Here is a 20,271-nt window from a genome sequence, read left to right on the forward strand (position 1 = left end):
TTTCATAAGCCAAGAGAAATTAAGCCGATTTAATAGTATAATCTCCTTTTGACTCCATTTTCCATTCCACATTATCTTCTCTATTATCTGTTGTGATAGGCTTCTCCAAGTTTATGTTGGAACTAAACTTTGAACCATGGTCATTCCTAGAAGTTGATTAGCTATCATTTATAATTTTATAGCATGTGGAAAGGGCCCATACAGCTGCAGCAGTATATGGTCGTGGTTTTGAAACTGTTTGTTCTAGGTACCATAGAAATTACACCCATAAATCTCTCTAATTGAAGCAAAGGGATCAAATGTGCAGAGGAGGAATTTATTTGTTAATTTGACAGGGTGGGCTGTGACATGAACCCGAGACCTGACCAACCCTGTGATTTCATTAGAGTAGGATTCAAAACATCGAGTGGAAGTTGGTTTGGGTTATGACGTTATGGTATGGACGTATGCATGGTTGAGGTTCTTAACAGGACAGGGTTAGATCTGGCAAAAAATTGATTCAATCCGCGAATCCAACCCAATCCGAAAAAACAGGATTAGGGTTTCATATTTAGCTACCCGAATGTGAAAATGACCCAACCCAACAAAAACTGAGTTGGGTTGGGCCATGGATCAATCCACTAACCCAATTGTCAAGTCTAATTGGGATTATTTATACATTGTTAAAAGTTTCCGCTCTTTAATTTTTTCTATTTAGTCTTTACTTTTTATTGTTTAGTCTTTAAATTGTTAAATGCTCAAATTTTTTAATTTATATTTAAAACTTTAAGGCTAATTTTTTAATTTTGACATTTTTCATGTAAATTTTCCTTAGCTTTTTTAATTTCAATTATTTTTGGGATGACCCGAACCAAAACATTTAGGGTTAGGGTCTAGCATTTAACAACCCGACCCGAAATCAACACAACGTACCTTGACCCAACCCAATTGCCAGGTCTAGACAGGGCGAATAATTATCAAATGTAAGTACCAGAAGTGTGAAATCAGCAAAGTTTGCCAGCCTTACTCATTCCAGTGTAACAGGATAGAAACTACAAGTATTGGACCATCACACTCTTTATACCCTATTGAATTATAATCCTTTAAAACCAGCTAACTTCCCCGGCAGACCGCAGCCACAGAAGAAGATCAGATACCCTAGTGTTTTGGGCAAAATATTCACAAGCCCTTTGAGAGGAGGAGCAAATATGACGCTTGCATCCAGACAAGCCATACAGAAGACGCCAACATTAAAAAGAGGCACTAATGGCAGCAACTATCATGGTTGAGGTCATGGGCATCACATGTCAGCAACCCCATTCTCTGGTGCCTCAGAAAGGTTGTCCTGCATCCACCTCTTCAGCATCATCAATGCAGCCTTGGGTTGATCCATAGGAACCATATGACCGGCATCATGAACCTGTTTTCAGACAACCCCAATGAATTCAGTATTGATACGTTCATACATGGTTAACTGACAGAAACTTGTAAAAACTATCTGATGAAGAGGTGTGGATTGGACCTTGAGGAAACTGAGAGGCCCGTAGCTCTTCAATTGGCCTGCTTCTGTACCATTGACCAAAAATGGAACAGTTGGGGATGCTACAAAAGCTTTCTGACCAGACCATTCCATGGCATGGACCCACCTAGAGTTCCCTGCCCAATAAAAATGAACACCCAATACAGGTAAGTAGCATTCTCAACGAATAAAAATGGAGACATTTGAGTTGAAGCCTAGAAACTTACCAAGCCAGTTGCATATCAGATCATACTCTCCGGCATATACAAGTAACTTCACTCCATCCTCCAGAAGAGCAGGGATACCAATTTCTAGATTTCTCATCCAGTCCATCAACATTGCCTGGTATACGGTAGGGCTACATGAGACAAATTCAATGTCCCCAACTCCAAGGGAATCCCTTACAGACTTCTGGTTCAGGAATTTCTCCATGTTTGAGAAATCATAGCAGAGGCTCCCCTCACACTTTTTTCTGATATCATAATACTGCAGATTAAAGACATAACAGAGTCATTGCCATAGACATGGTCAATACTTCTTCAATGCCCGGTCTCTAATATAGACATGGAATGGATATATGGTCTTTCTTACATTTGTATCACCAGCGAGCCCCATGATCTTACTGAATATGGTATTGCAAACAAGATATGATGCCATGCACGAGATTTTACCATTGGTGCCTGAAACAATATTTCCACTATAAGAAAATTAGATGGATCTGTGCAGTATTGGCCAACCAAAAATATTTTAACAGTCCTTAATATTCATATACAAGTAAATCAATTCAAAAATGGCTTTTGACGAGCAATCTACATGGACACTTATGTTGAAATAGAGCAAGATAAGGGAGTTATGATGAATATAAAATAATTTGGTGAGGTCTCTAAAATTAAGAATAAGTACCGCAAAGCTTTATTGCCAGTTCACATGCTGGTAGCATCTTGTTAATATTCTTGTAGTCAGCTTCCTTAATAATTCCCATTTCCAAAGCATAATCTGTGTATGCTTGGTACTGGATTGCAGGATCAGTAAGTCCGTTTCCAATGGCAAATCCCTGTTTAACCATTTCCAATTTGCATAAGTCAAAGAAAGCAAGCTGAATAAAGCACATATAACTCCAATCCAGAAAAAGAAAAGGAGTTGTACCTTCAGATTAATATGGATCCCTTCTTTTGCTTTGTTTCCTTGGTGAACTCGAGAAGCAAAAGCAGGAATGTAGTGCCCAGCATATGATTCTCCAGTTATGTAAAAGTCATTCTTCACAAACTCAGGATGCTCAGAAAAGAATGCCTAGCATCACGCATAAGAATCCTTTGTCAAGCCAAGTACTTTTTCGGAAGATAATCAAAAAGGTATCATTTCAATTCTTTATGCCACTTAAGGATAGTGCTCAAAAACTGCTTGCACTAATTCTCCTTGTGTTTAAAGTTATGCTCACCAAGGCCTAAAGCTAGTGCAAACCCCATTTTGTATTAATTCAATATTTTATGAGTAAGAACAAAAAATAAAAATATTCCTTTATTATTCTTTCTCCCTATTATTACGTATAGAACTAAACCTTTTAGAATCATGTTGTCCAATATCCAAATAGATTAGTGATTAATTAAATAAAACAAAGATGAAAAATGAAAATAAAAGAAAGAAAATACATTTTGATTTTGAAAAAAAAAGAACAAAAATAAAGAAAAATTACGTCTTTGGTTAGGTTCTCCTAAACAATAATAACAATAAATAGTGTAGAGAACACTGAAGTGGGCCCCACAGCTACGGTCCCACTGTGTTCGTAGGGTAGAAGATATTCTAGTCTGCCTAGGGTTAGCTATTGGTCATTTAGTTGTTTCAGTTGTGATTTATTTCAGTCTTTGTTTTACTCTATTTGTTATGTAGAGACTAAGGGCAGATCTATCCTTTTCATGTAATGAGCATAACCTATAAATATTAATTAAAGTGGCGGCGGCAGAACATGAAGCTTCTGCTCCTTTCAACCCTTGTGTTCTAATGCTTCTTCTCCCTCTTTCTCTTCTCTCCTCTTTCTTTCTGCTTATCTTCGATCCTGAGATTCATTAGGGTTCAAGACTAATAACAGTCCTGAACTTCTAGTTGGTATCAGAGCTAGGTTCTCTCATGTGAGTCTAGTCCAGCCGACCACATGGGAACCATTTAAGGCTGGAAGACTGAGAAAGCAGAGTTCGTTGACTGGTTCTTGGAGATCTCCAGAGGATTAGCAGCTGTTTGAAGAAGTATCACAGTTGTAGCAAGTTGGTGGTCAGGAAGAATCAGAGAAGGCTAGGGTTCGGGTAACCTTGGTAGGCAGCGAACTGCATTCTACTGTAAGTTTTTTACTTTCTAAGAGAAGTAACATCAGAAAAGATAGGTTGGACCTATCCAGTAAGGGTGGCCGAACTACTCTAGGGTTTTATCTCTCTATTCTCTAGGGTTTCTCTAGGGTTTTGTCCTATCCCTACGGCAAACCCTAGTATTAGGCCGAAACTTGTGATGTTATTCCTGCGGCAGACCCTAGAATTCTCCTCAACATTGATTAGTTTTAGGGTTTCATATTAACCCTAATACAAACCTTATCAGTAAGGCTCTTAGGACTGATTAAAACCTCGAATTCGCTTCAGCATATCAGATTGCCCTTCAAACTGTGTTTCAGTCTTCTTTTGGGGTTTCAAACACTTTTGAAGGGGTGAAAACAGTTCGGACTGTTGCTGTTGTGTGTGGTTATTGATTTCAGATCAGTCTTATATATATTTCATGCACATCTATCGTGAGTACAGATTGGTTCTCTACTGATTTTGTGACTGTTGTTGGGACTTCTAGTGCTGGTTTTGACTGTAGTAACCATAATCTTTGATACTTCTGGTTCTTGACTGAAATGGAGCTTAAGAATCAGGCAGAAGGCAGTTTTGGGAACAGCAGTTATGGTGGTGGTTCTGATACAGGTTTTCAGATTACAACCGTAAAGTTTGATGGATCAAACTACTTGGAATGGGCCCAATCAGCCATGATGGCTATTGGGGGAAGGGGCAAAGTAGGGTATCTCTTGGGAGATGTAGCAAAACCTTCCAAGGGAGACCCTACGTATACCAAGTGGGTCCAAGAAAACTACTTGGTTATGACATGACTCTGTAATTCAATGCAGCCCCATATAAGCCGAAATTACTTATGGGCAAAGACATCCAAGGAGATATGGAATGTGATAAAAGAGACTTACTCCCAACCCCTTAATGTTGCCAGAGCATATGAGTTGAAATGTGAGGTGAATGCCCTTAAACAATGAGAGAAACCGGTGTCGGTCTATTTCTCTAACTTGCAGTCCCTGTGGCATGAGATTGATCACTTAGAGGCTCTTGAGTGGGAGAGTCCCAAAGATGCTCAGATACATAGAAAGCACATTGAGACAAACAGAGTGTTTGAGTTTCTGGCAGGACTGAATTCAGAATATGATATTGTGAGGCAACAGATCTTGACCAGAGATAGTGTGACCCTCTCTCAGGCATACCCCTTAGTGCACAGTGAAGAGACCAGGAGGAAAGTCATGATGCAACCTCAGCCGCTTACACCTGCCTTGGTAGCTGTCAAACCCAAAACAGAGGGTGATTCAGAGAGGGATAGAAAGAAGGAAGATAAAAGGGATGTAGTGTGTGAGCATTGCAAGAAACCTAAACACACAAAAGAAACATGTTGGAAGCTGCATCCACATTTGGTCCCGGAAAAGTTGAAAAATAAAAGGAGTAATGCTCATGTGGCTACGACTACTGATTCAGCATCCTCATCTGGCACGAGAGCACACCATTAGAGACCTTAGCTGCAGTTCGGGCAGCTCTAATACAATTGGAGAAGGAAGTTGGCAGTTCAGCTCAGTTACCGCAATCATCATCAGCTCCAGCTACATCGGCCTTTGCACACTCAGGTACTCGAGCCTCAGCCTACCATGCCTCCGCTCCAGGTACTACTGAACCGTGTTGGGTAATAGATTCAGGTGCATCTGACCATATGACCAGCTTGCCCTTTCTGTTTACTACTTATCACTTATCTTCTGGTAGGGATAAAGTATCTATAGCTGATGGCTCTCTTGTCCCTATTTCTGGCAAGGGTGACATCAAACTGTCAGATACTATATCCTTGTCCTCTGTTTTGCATGTTCCTAAACTGGATACTAACCTCCTTTCCGTCAGTAGCATTACCAAACATTTGAACTGCTCAGTAACTTTCTTTCCTGACCGATGTGTTTTTCAGGACATGGAGACGAAGAAGGTGATTGGGACTGGCTGTGAGACGAATGGGATCTATCTGCTCGGGGAGAGTTCTCGTCGGGAAGAGTCAGTGAATAAGAAGTTACTTGTTTCTCAAGTTGTGAGTCCGGTTATGTTGTGGCATAACCGATTGGGTCATTTATCTTTTCGGTCCTTGAAGAGTCTGTTTCCTACTTTGTTTGAGTCTGTTGAGTCATCTCAGTTGAAGTGTGAAAGTTGTGAGTTGGCTAAACATTGTAGAAACTCTTATTCACTGAGTAATAAAAGGAGTAATAGTTCTTTTGATATTGTGCATACTGATGTTTGGGGGCCATACCACATTCCTTCTATGGGGGGGTACAGGTATTTTTTGCTATTTGTTGATGACCACACCCGTTTTTCATGGGTTTATCTTATGCGATCACGAGATGAGGTGCCTGTCCTGACCCAAAACTTCCACCAAATGATTCTAACACAATTTGATGTCAGGATAAAAGTACTTAGATCTGATAATGCAAATGAATACTTTGCTAAGCCATTGGCATCATACCTCCTTAATCATGGGGTTATCCACCAGAGCACGTGTCCTCATACACCTCAGCAGAATGGGGTTGCAGAGAGGAAGAATAGGCACATCTTGGAGGTGGCTAGAAGTATTATGTTTACCTCCAATGTCCATATTCGCTTCTAGGGTGATGCTATCCTTACGGCGGTATATCTTATTAATCGGATTCCTTCTCGTTTTTCATGGGTTTATCTTATGCGATCACGAGATGAGGTGCCTGTCCTGACCCAAAACTTCCACCAAATGATTCTAACACAATTTGATGTCAAGATAAAAGTACTTAGATCTGATAATGCAAATGAATACTTTGCTAAGCCATTGGCATCATACCTCCTTAATCATGGGGTTATCCACCAGAGCACGTGTCCTCATACACCTCAACAGAATGGGGTTGCAGAGAGGAAGAATAGGCACATCTTGGAGGTGGCTAGAAGTATTATGTTTACCTCCAATGTCCATATTCGCTTCTGGGGTGATGCTATCCTTACGGCGGTATATCTTATTAATCGGATTCATTCTCGGGTTCTTGATATGAAACCTCATTTTTCCCTTCTATACCCCAATGAGGAGTTGTTCACTATTCCCCTCAAGACATTTGGTTGTACCTGTTTTGTTCAGCTTGGTCCCAATCACTCCAAGTTTCAACCCAAGGCCTCCAAATGCATCTTTCTTGGTTATGCACAAACTCAAAAGGGTTATTATTGTTATGATCCTGTCTCAGGGAAGAAGTTTGTATCCATGGATGTCACTTTCTTTGAGGAGACACCCTACTATTCTCGGGTCTCTCATCAGGGGGAGAGTAGTGAGCGTGGACATTTGGGTCTTTTTCTTCAGGGGGAGGAGGAGTGCAGTGAGGACAGGGTTAATACCTTTGGGGCTGTTCCCTTACCTATTCCAGTTGATGATGAGGGTTGTAGTAGCGAGGGTGGTCAAAGGGATCGGGAGTTGAGAGTCTATCATAGGCGATGCAGGCAGATTGATCCTGGTCATCAATAGTCCCAGCCAGCTACAATCTCTTCTGCGGCTCCAAGTCCAGATATTACAGTCCCAGGGCCCACAGAGACTCCTTCCATTGTTGCTACCTCACCCTCTGCAGATGACCTTGACCTTCCCATTGCCCTCCGTAAAGGAAAACGGCATTGCACCACATCTATAGCCCACTGCATCTCCCAGTTTTTGTCCTATGATCGCCTATCTCCCTCCTACAGGTCCTATCTCACCTCTGTTGCTGATGTCCCTATTCCAAGAACAGTGCAAGAAGCCCTATCAGTCCCGGAGTGGAGAGGTGCAATGCAAGTTGAAATGGAAGCCCTGTTGAAAAATAATACATGGGAGCTAGTTGACTTGCCCAAAGGAAAGAAACCAGTTGGATGCGGGTGGGTATTTACTGTGAAGCATAATGCGGATGGTTCCATTGAGAGGTACAAAGCTCGGCTAGTTGCAAAGGGGTTCACTCAAACTTATGGTATAGATTACTTTGAGACATTTGCCCCGGTAGCCAAGATGACCACTATTCGGGTTCTATTATCTCTTGCAGCAAGCTACACTTGGCCTTTGTACCAAATGGATGTTAAGAATGCTTTCCTGAACGGGGACTTGCAAGAAGAGATCTACATGCAGTTGCCTCCTGGATTCTATGATACAGGGGCAGGTAAGAAAGTTTGTCGGCTCAATAAGGCTTTGTATGGTTTGAAGCAGTCACCTAGAGCTTGGTTCGACAGACTCAGACTAGCCCTTGGGAAGTTCGGTTATGTACAGGCCCAGTCAGATCATACATTATTCATCAAGAGGGTAGAGTCGTCACTGACACTACTTGCAGTTTATGTTGATGATATTGTGATCACAGGAAACGACAACCATGAGATTAAGTCCCTCAAACAGCTTCTTCATCAAGAGTTTGAGGTGAAAGATCTGGGTACACTACGATATTTTTTGAGTATTGAGGTTGCTAGATCTAAGCAGGGGATCTTTGTCTCTTAGAGGAAATATGTGTTAGATCTCTTGGCTGAAACTGGAAAGCTAGGTGTCAAACCTGCAGATACACCTATTGAACAGAACCACAGGATTAATGCAGAAAGTGGGGAGCTGCTTGAAGACAAAGTTATGTTCCAGCGATTAGTGGGAAAGCTCCTATATCTATGCCTTACCCGACCAGACATCAATTATGCCGTTAGTGTTATCAGTCAGTACATGCATTCTCCTAGAAACACACACCTTCTAGCAGCAGAAAGAATACTAGCATATTTGAAGAGATGCCCAGATAGAAGTATACTGTTCAAGAACAATGACCACATGAAGGTGGAAGTCTATACAGATGCCGATTGGGCTGGGAGTGTTGATGACAGAAGGTCTACCTCTGGATATTGTGCTCTTGTGGGAGGTAACCTGGTTTCTTGGCGGAGTAAGAAACAAAGTATTGTCTCTCGATCCAGTGCTGAAGCTGAGTATAGGTCAATGGCTAATGGAGTGGCTGAAATTCTTTGGCTGAGATCACTACTTGAGGAGTTGGGTGTTGAATATGAGAAGCCCCTAATGCTGTATTGTGATAATCAAGCGGCTATTAATATAACACACAACCCAGTGCAGCATGACAGGACTAAACATATTGAAGTTGATCGACACTTTGTACGAGAGAGGGTCTCATCACAAGAAGTATGTCTCCCATACATCACCTCCAATATGCAGCTGGCAGATATCCTCACTAAAGCTGTATCACGGAAGAAGCTAGAGGCAGATCTATCCAAGTTGGGAATGATAAACATTTATTCCCAACTTGAGGGGGAGTGTAGAGAACACTGAAGTGGGCCCCACAGCTACGGTCCCACTGTGTTCGTAGGGTAGAAGATATTCTAGTCTGCCTAGGGTTAGCTATTGGTCATTTAGTTGTTTCAGTTGTGATTTATTTCAGTCTTTGTTTTACTCTATTTGTTATGTAGAGACTAAGGGCAGATCTGTCCTTTTCATGTAATGAGCATAACCTATAAATATTAATTAAAGTGGCGGTGGCAGAACATGAAGCTTCTGCTCCTCCTTTCAACCCTTGTGTTCTACTGCTTCTTCTCCCTCTTTCTCTTCTCTCCTTTTTCTTTCTGCTTATCTTCGATCCTGAGATTCATTAAGGTTCAAGACTGATAACAGTCCTGAACTTCTAGTAATAGAAAAGCTATTGGATGTCTAACTAAAAAGCCATTTCAGAAGTGGCTGGAAAGAGGTTGAATCTAAAAGAGGACCTAGTTGGCACAAGTTTTCATTGGAGGAAAATTTTCACAAAGATTTTATTCCATAATTGTTAATTGTAAGTCCTTATCAGTAATTTCTCATCAAATTTTGTAACCTAATGAGCTTTTTCCATCTGAGAATACTATTTTTCCTTCTATATTTTGTTTTTCCTACATCTATTTTTTTTTCTTTTTTTTTTTTTCGTTTTTTGGGAAGGGGGATTTCATTTTAGGTTAAACCAATTAAAATTGAACAATAAGGAGTTTTCTGTTCTTTGTTTCAGACATGGTACCTGTGGTTGGAGAGAAGACATAAACAACACATCAAATATATGTTTAAGAGAGAGTAACATATCAGGAGAAAAAAAACACACACCTGCATGAAATCATATAGATCGTTGCTTACACCCTCTTCATTGTGGCGGAGGTCACGTTTATCAGAACTATAACTAAAACCAGTTCCAGTAGGCTGATCAACATATAGAAGGTTTGATGTCTGCAGAGTGACAATGAAAGGTATCTTAAAGCTGCCATAACAATCAATCAAAATGCATTTCATGTTTATGTATGAATAAGTTATACATAAAGCAAACTTTCACATACATATGGCTAATATAATTCTAAACTATAACAAAGAAATAGACTGACTAGCTTGCTACCCTCTACAAGCCGTGCAAGGCATACAATCTGTATACTTTCTTTCTCTCAATCAATAAAATGACCAGTTTCTGATTAAAAAATAAAAACAAGCAATATAATTGCAAATTACAATGCCCCACAACATTCAACAGTATCATATTTCAAATGCATCCTTGATAAACCTAGCATTGCCTGCACCTCCATAAATTGCAGTAAAGCAAACTGCTGCTTCATTGCTCCTTCACTTGTATTTAATGTTCCAGAAGAAGCTTGTACATTCAGAAAAAGGAGCAGATTAGCTTGCTTTTCCTAGAAGTCAAATGCAATGAGACACTAGGTGCATGCAAACCCAGAGAAGTCAAATGGTTTAGAGAAAAGAGGATTCATGAGGAATTGCCCAGGATCTATGGAATAAGGTTCTGCCAGGCAAGCCCCTATGAGATGGTACATGTGCAACTCAACTAAGCCTCATCCAACCAAATGGGATCAGTTTCATGACTCCTGTTGCACCATTCAACTCTGTTAAGTGCCATGTCCATTGTTGAATCATGGGCCCTCAAATCATTTCCCACTACTTCAACCCATGTCCTTTTTGGCTCGTCCCTAGCTCTTCTAGATCCTTCAACTTGCAACAATGCCATATCCATTGTTAAATTCTGCACATAACTTTTTTTTTGAGGTAAGTGACTATATATTATGAACAAAAAAAGTACACGAGGGGGATGTACATATGTAACTAAAGCATCTTAGTCTATTTTCAATCATATTTTCACCTATTGGGGATTCTCCTAGGTTCCCATAAATATGTTCATTTTTTATTCTGTCATTTCTGAATTTCCCACTCATCCATCTTGACATTTGCATTTCTGCTAAACTCATTTTTTGGACATGATGTTTCTTGATTGCCCAACACTCTGTTCTATAAAATACTGTTGTTCTTTTAACTGATGACAAATGTACATATACGAAAAAGGCAGCTGAAGTAATTTAAAAGAAATGAAGCATCTCCAAGCTGCATTGAAGCTCACTAGATTGCATTTTGCTTCCATAATATGGCAAATGACCAATTTCGAGGAGTCAAGAAAGAAATTAGAAAGCACTGGTGGTTATTGTTATCAATTTTCATAACAGCATTATGCCATGAATCATCTTCATGTTGGCCATAGTTTGCAACTCTCTACAAATATAGGTAGTAATAGCTAATGGGCTCAAATAAAATCCAAAATTAAGATGATAATGCCATATGCAATGTTTTGAAAATCGTAATTGTATCGTAAATCATAGAGAAATTTGAATTGAATCGTAAATCGTAAGATTATTTCTATTTTATACAAACTTGTCAAAAAAATTAAATGTAGATATATTAAAAGGCTAAATATTATATAGGAAAGTGATTTTACCCTATTTTTTATCTATATCTACCATATATGTACTTAAAACAATAGAATTTATCACTTATACAATAGAAGCCTAAGATTATATAATCATGTTTGACTTGAAAATCAAACAAATCTAAATACAATGGCCCTTTAACTTACATATGATAGAAAATAAACTCAATTTCTAGTCTTGAATAATGTAAATACGTAATTTTCTAAAAAAAGTCTCCCATGGAAAAATTAAACATAAACAAAAAAAGAAACAAAGTAGAGAACTAATTCTTAATTGAATTTATTTGAATCATAGTGAATCATAAAAATCATAAGATTTATGAATCAAACCGTAGGATTCAAACAAAAATCGTAAGATTTTTGTAGAAAAGGACTTAGACATAAGATTCAAATCGAAACCCTTGGGATTCATGATTCAAATCATGAATCGTATTGTAAATTGTAAGATTTTGACAACATTGGCCATGTGTTTATTTCATAAAATCATGACAGCAACACTGGTCAATGGCATTGACTTAGTGTGATTGTGTCAAGAGTTTGGTTCTACAAGATATCTTGGACTCATGTGCAAGTATTTTCTCCTGAAAATAAATTTGACTCTTAGACTTAGTATTCACTCTAATTGACAAGTGGATTTACTATCAAGGTATAGTGAACTGGGTGGTTGCATCCATGGGATATGACAACTGTCCTCATTCTGTTGCAATCAAATTCTTGAAAAGGAAAATGAAAGATAGACAATAGAAAGGAATATTGGAAATGCAGAGCTAACTAATTAGCTCAGGAGGAAGCACAACAGAAGTTATTCTTGGACTAGTATCAGTACCACCAGACAAGTTCCACTTCCTTCAAACTTTGAAACTACTATACATAGACAAGCATAAACATAAGCATCTCTTCCTTTTTTGGACCAATATGTACCTCACATCAATAGTTGTCAAGGAGCGAGGCAAGGCTAAGCAACAAGGGAGGGCCTTGTCACCTAGGACTAGACACCCGCCCAAGCATTACTCGTGATTTTTTATACTAGCTTCTTTTGCTAGTTTGTTTCCCTAGTTGAAGTAGCAACTATGGACTAGTAAACAACTAAACATTAGAGGCTATTTAGCATAAACACTAAAAGTAGAACAAAAGCTATATTAAGTAATTGATGATAAAACTAATGTGTGGAGTGCTATTTTGTTAATGGAAGGAGATACTAAGAGAATAATTATATGCAAGTGATATAATTCAAAGAATGGAGAAGAAAAAGCTAAGAAATTGAGCCCCTATTATGATAAATACCATAAAGAATAAAAAGGTGATAGGCACATATATGTTAATTGTAGAGAAAAGATAAGAAATAAATGAAGAAGTAAAGGCTGCAAACGGATCGAACTGAATCAGATATAGGTAGGTCCAAATTTGATTCATTTATATTTAAATTAGAATCACATTTATCTAGCGGATTCAAATCAAATTCGGATTATAATTGGATATTAAATAGTATAAATAAATTAGATTAAAAATGACCAAACTATTATGTGTTATTAATAAAATGAACTAAAAATGACTTCAATGTTATATTTTATGAACAAAATGAATTGAAAATTGCTTGTATGTAACTTGAACTTATGACAATTTAGTGAAAATGCAACACCCAAACCAACTTTACTGATAGATATAATATAAATTTTTAAGTATATATGAACATCTATATTTAAATTGAATCGAATTGGATATGAGTGGAGCCATATTTTGATCCAATTATAACAAATTGAATTCAGATCACCCTTTATAGGATTGGATTTGAATTCGAATTTGGACAATCGGATACCTTTGCAGCCCTAGAAGCAGTGCAGCTGTTATTCTAGTACTAGAAAGATTGAGAGGGGAGTTACAATTGAGAAGAAAAGGAACAAATGAAGGGGAAGAGCCCTTGATCTGCCATAATCATAAAAATTAAAAGAAATGGAAGTAGAACAAGTATCTTGAAGCATCTTGCAAGGAAGACTACCAGTTGAAGCCCTATTGCAACACATCGTTATCATGGCTCTCAAAATTGAAGATTAGTTTACCAAGATGACCTTTCAACTCTTTTACAAGATTTACTTAAACAACACCTAAATTGGTTGGTAGGCCTTCCTTAAAAATAAATAAATAAATAAATAAACATCACAGCAAGGAGCAAGGTAACCCAAAAAGAAAGGCTTTATCACCTAAATAACACTACTAACCCCCCCCCCTCCCCGGGTGAAAAAAAAAAGTATGGGTTTTTTAAAAGCATCGTGTTAGAATGAAAAGCCCTATTCAACTCAGCATAAAAAGGAAACCAGACAGAAAAAACAATACATACCTTGTCCCAGCCATACTCATTCCAGACAAGTGACAAGTTCTTTGCAATGGTGAAAGGCCCATTTTCATAGAAAACAGCCAATTCACTGCTACAACCTGGCCCTCCAGTCAACCATATGACAACAGGATCTTTCTTGCTGTTCCTCGACTCGAAGAAAAGGTAGAACATCCTAAAAAAGTGGATGAAAGAATTCAGAACAATTACGTAGAAACAGAATAATAATTTGCATCTGGGAAGCAATGAACTAAGCAAAAATATCAATGCAAGCATCTGTTAGCAAATACAAACAAAGAAAAAAGATATTTACATGGCGTTTACAAATATTCTCCTTTAAGCTACTTGATCATGAGAATCAACCTTAGCATGTGCACGCATTTATTTACCAAACAGGCATCCATGTCTAACACAACCCGTACTAAATTGGACAATTATGCATATACGAGTTAATTAGCTATTTAGGTTGGCATCATATCATCGGTACAACTGCATGCAAGCAAATTCAGTTGAAGGCTTAAACTTTCAAGTAATTGGCATCAAATTCCAATGCAAAGTACCAATTTTCTTTGTTCAATTCCCATTTGAGCCCCGAATTTTCATATTAATAACCAAAATTCCATAGAGAACTGATCCCTCCCCATCGTGATTCATTTTTGGATTAACAATTCTAGGGTTTAACTAATACCTGGCGGCGTGAGAGTGCTGAAGCCGATAGTATCCAGCATGGTGACCGAGATCGTCCAAGGAAACGCTAGGGTCTGCAAGATTTGGGAAGCTAAACCTTCTCTCGACGAGCTTCGGAGCAACCGAAGAGTCACCAACCACGTCAACGGCATCCTTAGGGAAGAGGTTAAGATCCCGGATTAACTTTTCTGCTTGTATTGTTGGGAACTTTGCAGTGGAAGGAAGGCGAAGATCATTCGGAACCGATGCAAAAGAGAGGGAAGAATGAAGAAGGAGAAGAGAGAGAAACATAAAAGAGAGATTTCTCCCCATTTCTTTTGGTTTTTTGTTTTCTTGTTGGGATTTGGACAGAGAGATAAAATGAGAGAAGGTTCAGTGGGAGCTCTTATAAGCGATGAAAACCGACCTGTCTGATAAAGCGGAAGGAATAATAGACTAGTAAATACGATTAAAGTATATTTAAAGAAAAAGTGCTTAGAGATTAAAGAAACTTCACCGGAAACGACTAACGAAACGTGCAAGCGAGAGAGAGAGAGAGAGAGAAAGAGAGAGAGAGATTACTTGGCTTTTCCAACTAACATTCTCTGGTCCAGGCAGGAAGTAGTAAGGTAGTTACTGGTTAGACTGTTAGAGGAGAACGGGGAGGACAAAGCAGAGAGGGAGTTTTTTAGCGTTGCTTTGCGTGTCAGTCGTCCGTTGAAAACGTATACGCTATCAGAGAGGTTGTCCAACGCAGCAATGGAATTTCTGTGGGATCCACCATGGCAGATGGGGTCCACATGAATGTTAAATCTGGTGGTCAGGATCTGATCCTCTTGGTAACGATCATCCTGATTGATGAATTGCGTGATATTTGTGTGGTTTATTTCTTTCTTGTGTTTTTTTTTTTGGGTAGGCAGTAGGACCTGGAACCTGAAGGGCACATGAGTTGCATGGTGGTCGACTGGTCGTCTGGAGTTAAGCTTTGTGTAGATGTTTTTTGGGGTTCCCTCCCGCGAAAGTAAGGTATCTAGTAGTTAATCCCTAGTTTTCTGCAGTATTAAGGGGAGAGAGAGGGTGGGTAAAAGAAAATAAATGAATTAAAACTAGTTAATCCCTAGTTTTCAATTGATTTGCAATTAGAATCCCAATTGAAATCTTTTGAAATGGTATATTTTTATAGTCTGTTTGATTCATACAGAAATGGAAATGAAAATTAAAATCAGTAGGAATGAAATTCCATTCTCCCCCAAAAAAAAGGGAATGACTGGAAAATATGGGATTCCAATTCTGACCAACCAAATAATTGAATAACTTACTCTGATTACAATTCCAGCCCCTATTCTTATTAACCAAGCGGGGCCTAAAATTTTGGGATGGTGGTTATCTTTGACGTGAAGTCGAGGGAAATATCAAATATGATTGTAATTCACATGTTAAATTAGACATGTATATTATGGGAGCAAATTGAGCGGGCCCAACCAAGTACGGGCGGTCCCAGTCTACCAAATTTATATGGACTGGGATTGGGATTGGATTTTTAGTCCTTGGACTGAGTTTTATTTTATTTTATTATTATTTTTTTAATTTTATGCTAAATCCGGGCTTAGTAATGATGGTAATTTCTACCCTACCCCATGGGTACCCACCCCTACCCTCCTTTATCCAGTGGGTTTTTTTGTTTAAAGGACAGGTTTTGGGATTTTACAACCTGTATGGGTATGAGTACTGTATGGTATTAAACTAAATCTAACCCTCTCTAACTTGCATATTGTTAGAAAGCATATAAAATTTATGTATTAGGTTTTGAGTTTAATGATATTTTGAATTTTATGTGATGGATAATTAATAGATTATATGTGTTTTACATGTTTTAATCAAATAATTGAAAATTTTATTGTTTGTTTGTGTTATTTTACTTATTTATTGCTTATATATAACAAGAAATAATAGGAAATTAGATGCAAGTTCTATACCCAATCTATCCTAACCTTAAATGTGGGGAGGGTTTTACATTTTCATGTATGGGGAGGGTTTGGATTTTCAAAATCCAACCCACTATGGGTTTTAAGGCAGGTAAGAGTTGGGAAGTTTAAGGAGGTGGGTAGGGTCTATAATTTACAAAACCCTCCCCCGAACCCACCCTTGTTGCTATCCCTATTTCCTAACACAGTCATATAGACACATTATGTTAAATTTTAATTGATTAACCTGAGCCCAGCCCGGGCTTAAGCCCAATCCAAATGCATCAAATTTTAGTACAAGCAACAACAGTCAAGCTTGACTTCAAGCCTTGATCCCAATTCTTGGGGATGAACTAAAACCTGCCCTAGCCTGCTCAACTTGCACCCCTACAATCACCATTTATCTCTCTCTCAACTACTTGAAACCTTCAGGCTTCTTCTTATATTTTCTTTCACCTTGAATCCATATTGTATTTTTATCTTTTTCTAAAATATAATCTTTGATACTGGAAAGACATGGTACCAAAAGAATTTTGACCAATCAGAACCCCTATGAATTTTGATGAATGCCGCCTGATTGACCACCTCATTTATAATATCAATTAATTGGTTGTAGACCTGTTCATGGGCTGGGCTGGGCTTTGCCTCTATATTGATAGAATATTCAACCCAATCCCATCCAAGAAAATTGGGCAAGAAGATTTTTTTACTCGAATTAAAACTAATTTATTTATATTAAACAAACTCAAGACTAAAAAATACTGAAAGATCTCACTATGGCTTAAGAATAGAGATTAAGAGAAGAGGGATAAACAAAAAAAATATGCATTATATATATTTTTATTATATAAAACATTATCGAGTTGGGCTAATCCCTCGGGCTTGGACTAGGCTTTAAAAAAGCCTAAGCTTGGCCCATAAAAAAGCCGGGCCTAGTATTTTAGGACAAAGTCTGAGCTCAAGCCCACGGACCTAACATCTTGTCTAAGCCTGACCAAGAATGAGTCAGGGTGGACAGGCACATCAATCTACCCGGCCCATAAATAGGTCTAATTGGCTATAAGTTTTTCCAGTATTATGCCTTTCCAATGTCATAGTTGAACCCTTTTTCTAATCAAACTTAGACCACAAGGGCTTTCCCAATTCTAACTGGTATATGCACAAGCAAAGCTTTCGGCTACTTCAAACACAAGGCTTGGCGTCTCGCTTGGAAAAGCAGGGGCTAAATAAATTTGAATTCAAAAAAAAAAAATCCTTATAATTTAGCATTTTAGCATTTCTAACTCAAATAGGAAATCCGTGCTCATCATTTAACAATGAATGTGGTATAAAAGATAGTGGAATGGCGAAATAGAATGACCTGGCAATCGGGTTGGGTGGGTCAGGTTTGGGTTGGGTCAAGGTATTTTGGGTCGGGTTGGATTGTCAAATGGTAGACCCTAACCCTAAATGTTCAGGTTAGGGTTGACCCATGGGTCAAGTCGGGTCATCCCAAAAAATAATTGAAATAAAAAAATCCCAATTAGACTTGATAATCGGGTCATCGGTTTGACCCATGACCCGGCCCAACCCATTTTTGGGTCAGATCGGGTCGTTTTGCATTCAGGTTGCTGCATATGAGACCCTAGTCCTATTTTTTCGGGTTGGGTTGGATCGGGTTCACGGGTTGGGTCAAGTTTTTGATAGGTCTACATGTAACCCACCTCATATAGTTTTCCTGTTTATAAATCACCAACCCCAGTTGAAACAAGGCTTAGATGATGATGGACTCAAATAAATAAAAGGGAAACCTTTGAGTTAAGTCCATCCATGGACTTTTGTTAGTTTTTTGGGTTTTATTTACCAACACCTCCACATGATTCATTACCATTTTTTTGAATTTTGTTACATTCCCCACCTATCACTGTTCCATCTGTAAGGTGGAATGAACAATAAAAAACCCAGCTAAGTCTTTCAGGAATTACGCCAATAGAGATCCCAATATTTTAGACAAAGTGGTGGTGCGGAAGAGGAGACCAAGAAAAATGTCTTCAAGGAAATTTGGTGCATGAAAAGCCCACCCAAAATAAAAACCTTTTTTTGGCTTGCTAAACGATAGGATTCTAGCAAAGGACCAATTAGTTAAAAGAAAAAATTTCCATTGGCTCAGGTGTGGTTAGCTTTGGACTGTATCCACTACTATTGGGATCTTGATGAAACTAATGCCAGGGTCTGAAATCAGAATCAAAATTGGAATCAACTGTTTGGTTGTTTGGTTGAGCGGAATTGAAATCTCATTCCCATTCCTGGTGGAATGGCATTCTCCATTTGAGGGAATGTCCCCTTCCCTTAGGAATGAAATCCCATTCCAGCTGATGCAAATTCTAATTCCGATTTCTGTCTGAACTAAAACAGATTATGGGAATAGAACATTCTGATTTCAATTCTGAAAGATTTTGATTCTGGTTCCGACTGTAAATCAAACTGACCCTAAATCTCAGAAAAGAGAATAAGATTGAACACCTGTGGGAGGTGTTCTATATTAATATTTGGTGGTTCATATGAAAATGTAGAAATGAAAAAAAAAAAAAAGAAACAACGACCCTAGTTAGATTTTAGAAAAGGCTGGAGAGCAATTTGCTGAGTTTGTAGAATCAAATTCCTGTTTAGTGGTGGAAAGTCGTACAAAACAATGGAACTGGATTAGATGGGAGATGCAAACTGAGGCCAAAATAAACTTTGATGCCTAAAAAAATAGAGGCGAATGTGCTATAGGATGCAACGTGAGGAACCACAAGGGCAACATCATAAGAGCAATAGCCAAAAAAAGGAGTTATCATTGATTCAATATAGCTGAAATGTGGGCAGCGAAAGAAGCCCACATCATGGCTACACAGTTTTCAAAAGGATAACCATTGAAGGTGATAAGGGTCGTTATCTACAGCCTCAAAAAGAAAAAATGAAAGCCCATGGAGACTCATTGACATGGTCAAGGACTTGGTTCACGAAGCTCAAGGATTTTCTAGAGAGAGTAATCTTCATTCCAATTGATCCCCTGATCTGTTGAATTTAAATTTAGCTGCCCCCAGGTTGATGTGGTTTTATCTTCTTCCTTTCTATCAAAAAAAAAAGAGTGGGTTGTTCAATTACAAATCAAGATTAATTCAGTAACCTGAATAAAGTAAAAAAAAAAATCCAATCTAAATGCTTCAAACCTTACCATGCCCAAACAAAATATTTAAGCATTGTGGGTTTGGAGACAGGATATGTAGGCAGGTTTGGAGTTTATTAAATTGCAAGCTGTCTGTTGCATCAAGGATTGAATCCCACCATCAAATGGGTTCAAACAGCATTAAGTATTGCCAAAAATCAACATCAATCATATGATACTTAAATTTTATCAATATTTGGAGGGTTTCGCTTCAACATTGGGAGAAACTTTTTTTCCAAAATCCAATTAAATGGAATAAAATAAGATAGTTATAACTTTTTATGCATGCTGCTTTTTAACCCAAACAATCTATTAGGAATGACCAAAGTGCCAAAATAGCTGGAATAAAAAAAAAAATCAGTATTTGGAGGGTTTATCTTCTGTTGGTTGTAGCAAATACTTGGAATTGAATCCTATGATTCCTACCTTCATCAAGGTTGGTTGGGGGAGGGGATTGGGCTATGCTGCTAGCTAGTCTTTGTTGAAAGTTGGATCAGATCAATGTTTGGTTATTAATAAAATCAAATTCAGATAAGGTTTCTAAAGATTATTATGGAATCACATTAGAGCATA

At 38.3% G+C, this 20,271-nt stretch overlaps 1 protein-coding gene and 1 long non-coding RNA gene across 2 annotated transcripts; both read right to left on the minus strand.

Moving 5' to 3' along the window:
- Positions 1–976: 976 nt before the first annotated feature.
- On the minus strand, positions 977–15,506 carry LOC148870911 (serine carboxypeptidase-like). The gene is made up of 10 exons (XM_088972645.1): positions 15,127–15,506; positions 14,567–14,975; positions 13,885–14,053; positions 9,896–10,015; positions 2,645–2,788; positions 2,402–2,552; positions 2,090–2,178; positions 1,726–1,984; positions 1,502–1,635; positions 977–1,399 (listed from the first exon to the last, which is right to left on the minus strand). The coding sequence occupies exons 2-10, from the start codon at positions 14,875–14,877 to the stop codon at positions 1,280–1,282; spliced, it is 1,497 nt and encodes a 498-aa protein (XP_088828771.1). The 5' UTR covers positions 14,878–14,975; positions 15,127–15,506; the 3' UTR covers positions 977–1,279.
- On the minus strand, positions 4,946–5,492 carry LOC148870912 (uncharacterized). The gene is made up of 3 exons (XR_016107867.1): positions 5,370–5,492; positions 5,164–5,277; positions 4,946–5,076 (listed from the first exon to the last, which is right to left on the minus strand). It is a non-coding gene; the product is annotated as an uncharacterized LOC148870912 (long non-coding RNA).
- Positions 15,507–20,271: the final 4,765 nt, after the last annotated feature.

Source organism: Nelumbo lutea, chromosome 2 (genome assembly GCF_056320005.1).
Source record: "Nelumbo lutea isolate HS-2025 chromosome 2, American lotus-T2T, whole genome shotgun sequence".
In the NCBI taxonomy this organism is placed as follows: Eukaryota; Viridiplantae; Streptophyta; class Magnoliopsida; order Proteales; family Nelumbonaceae; genus Nelumbo; species Nelumbo lutea.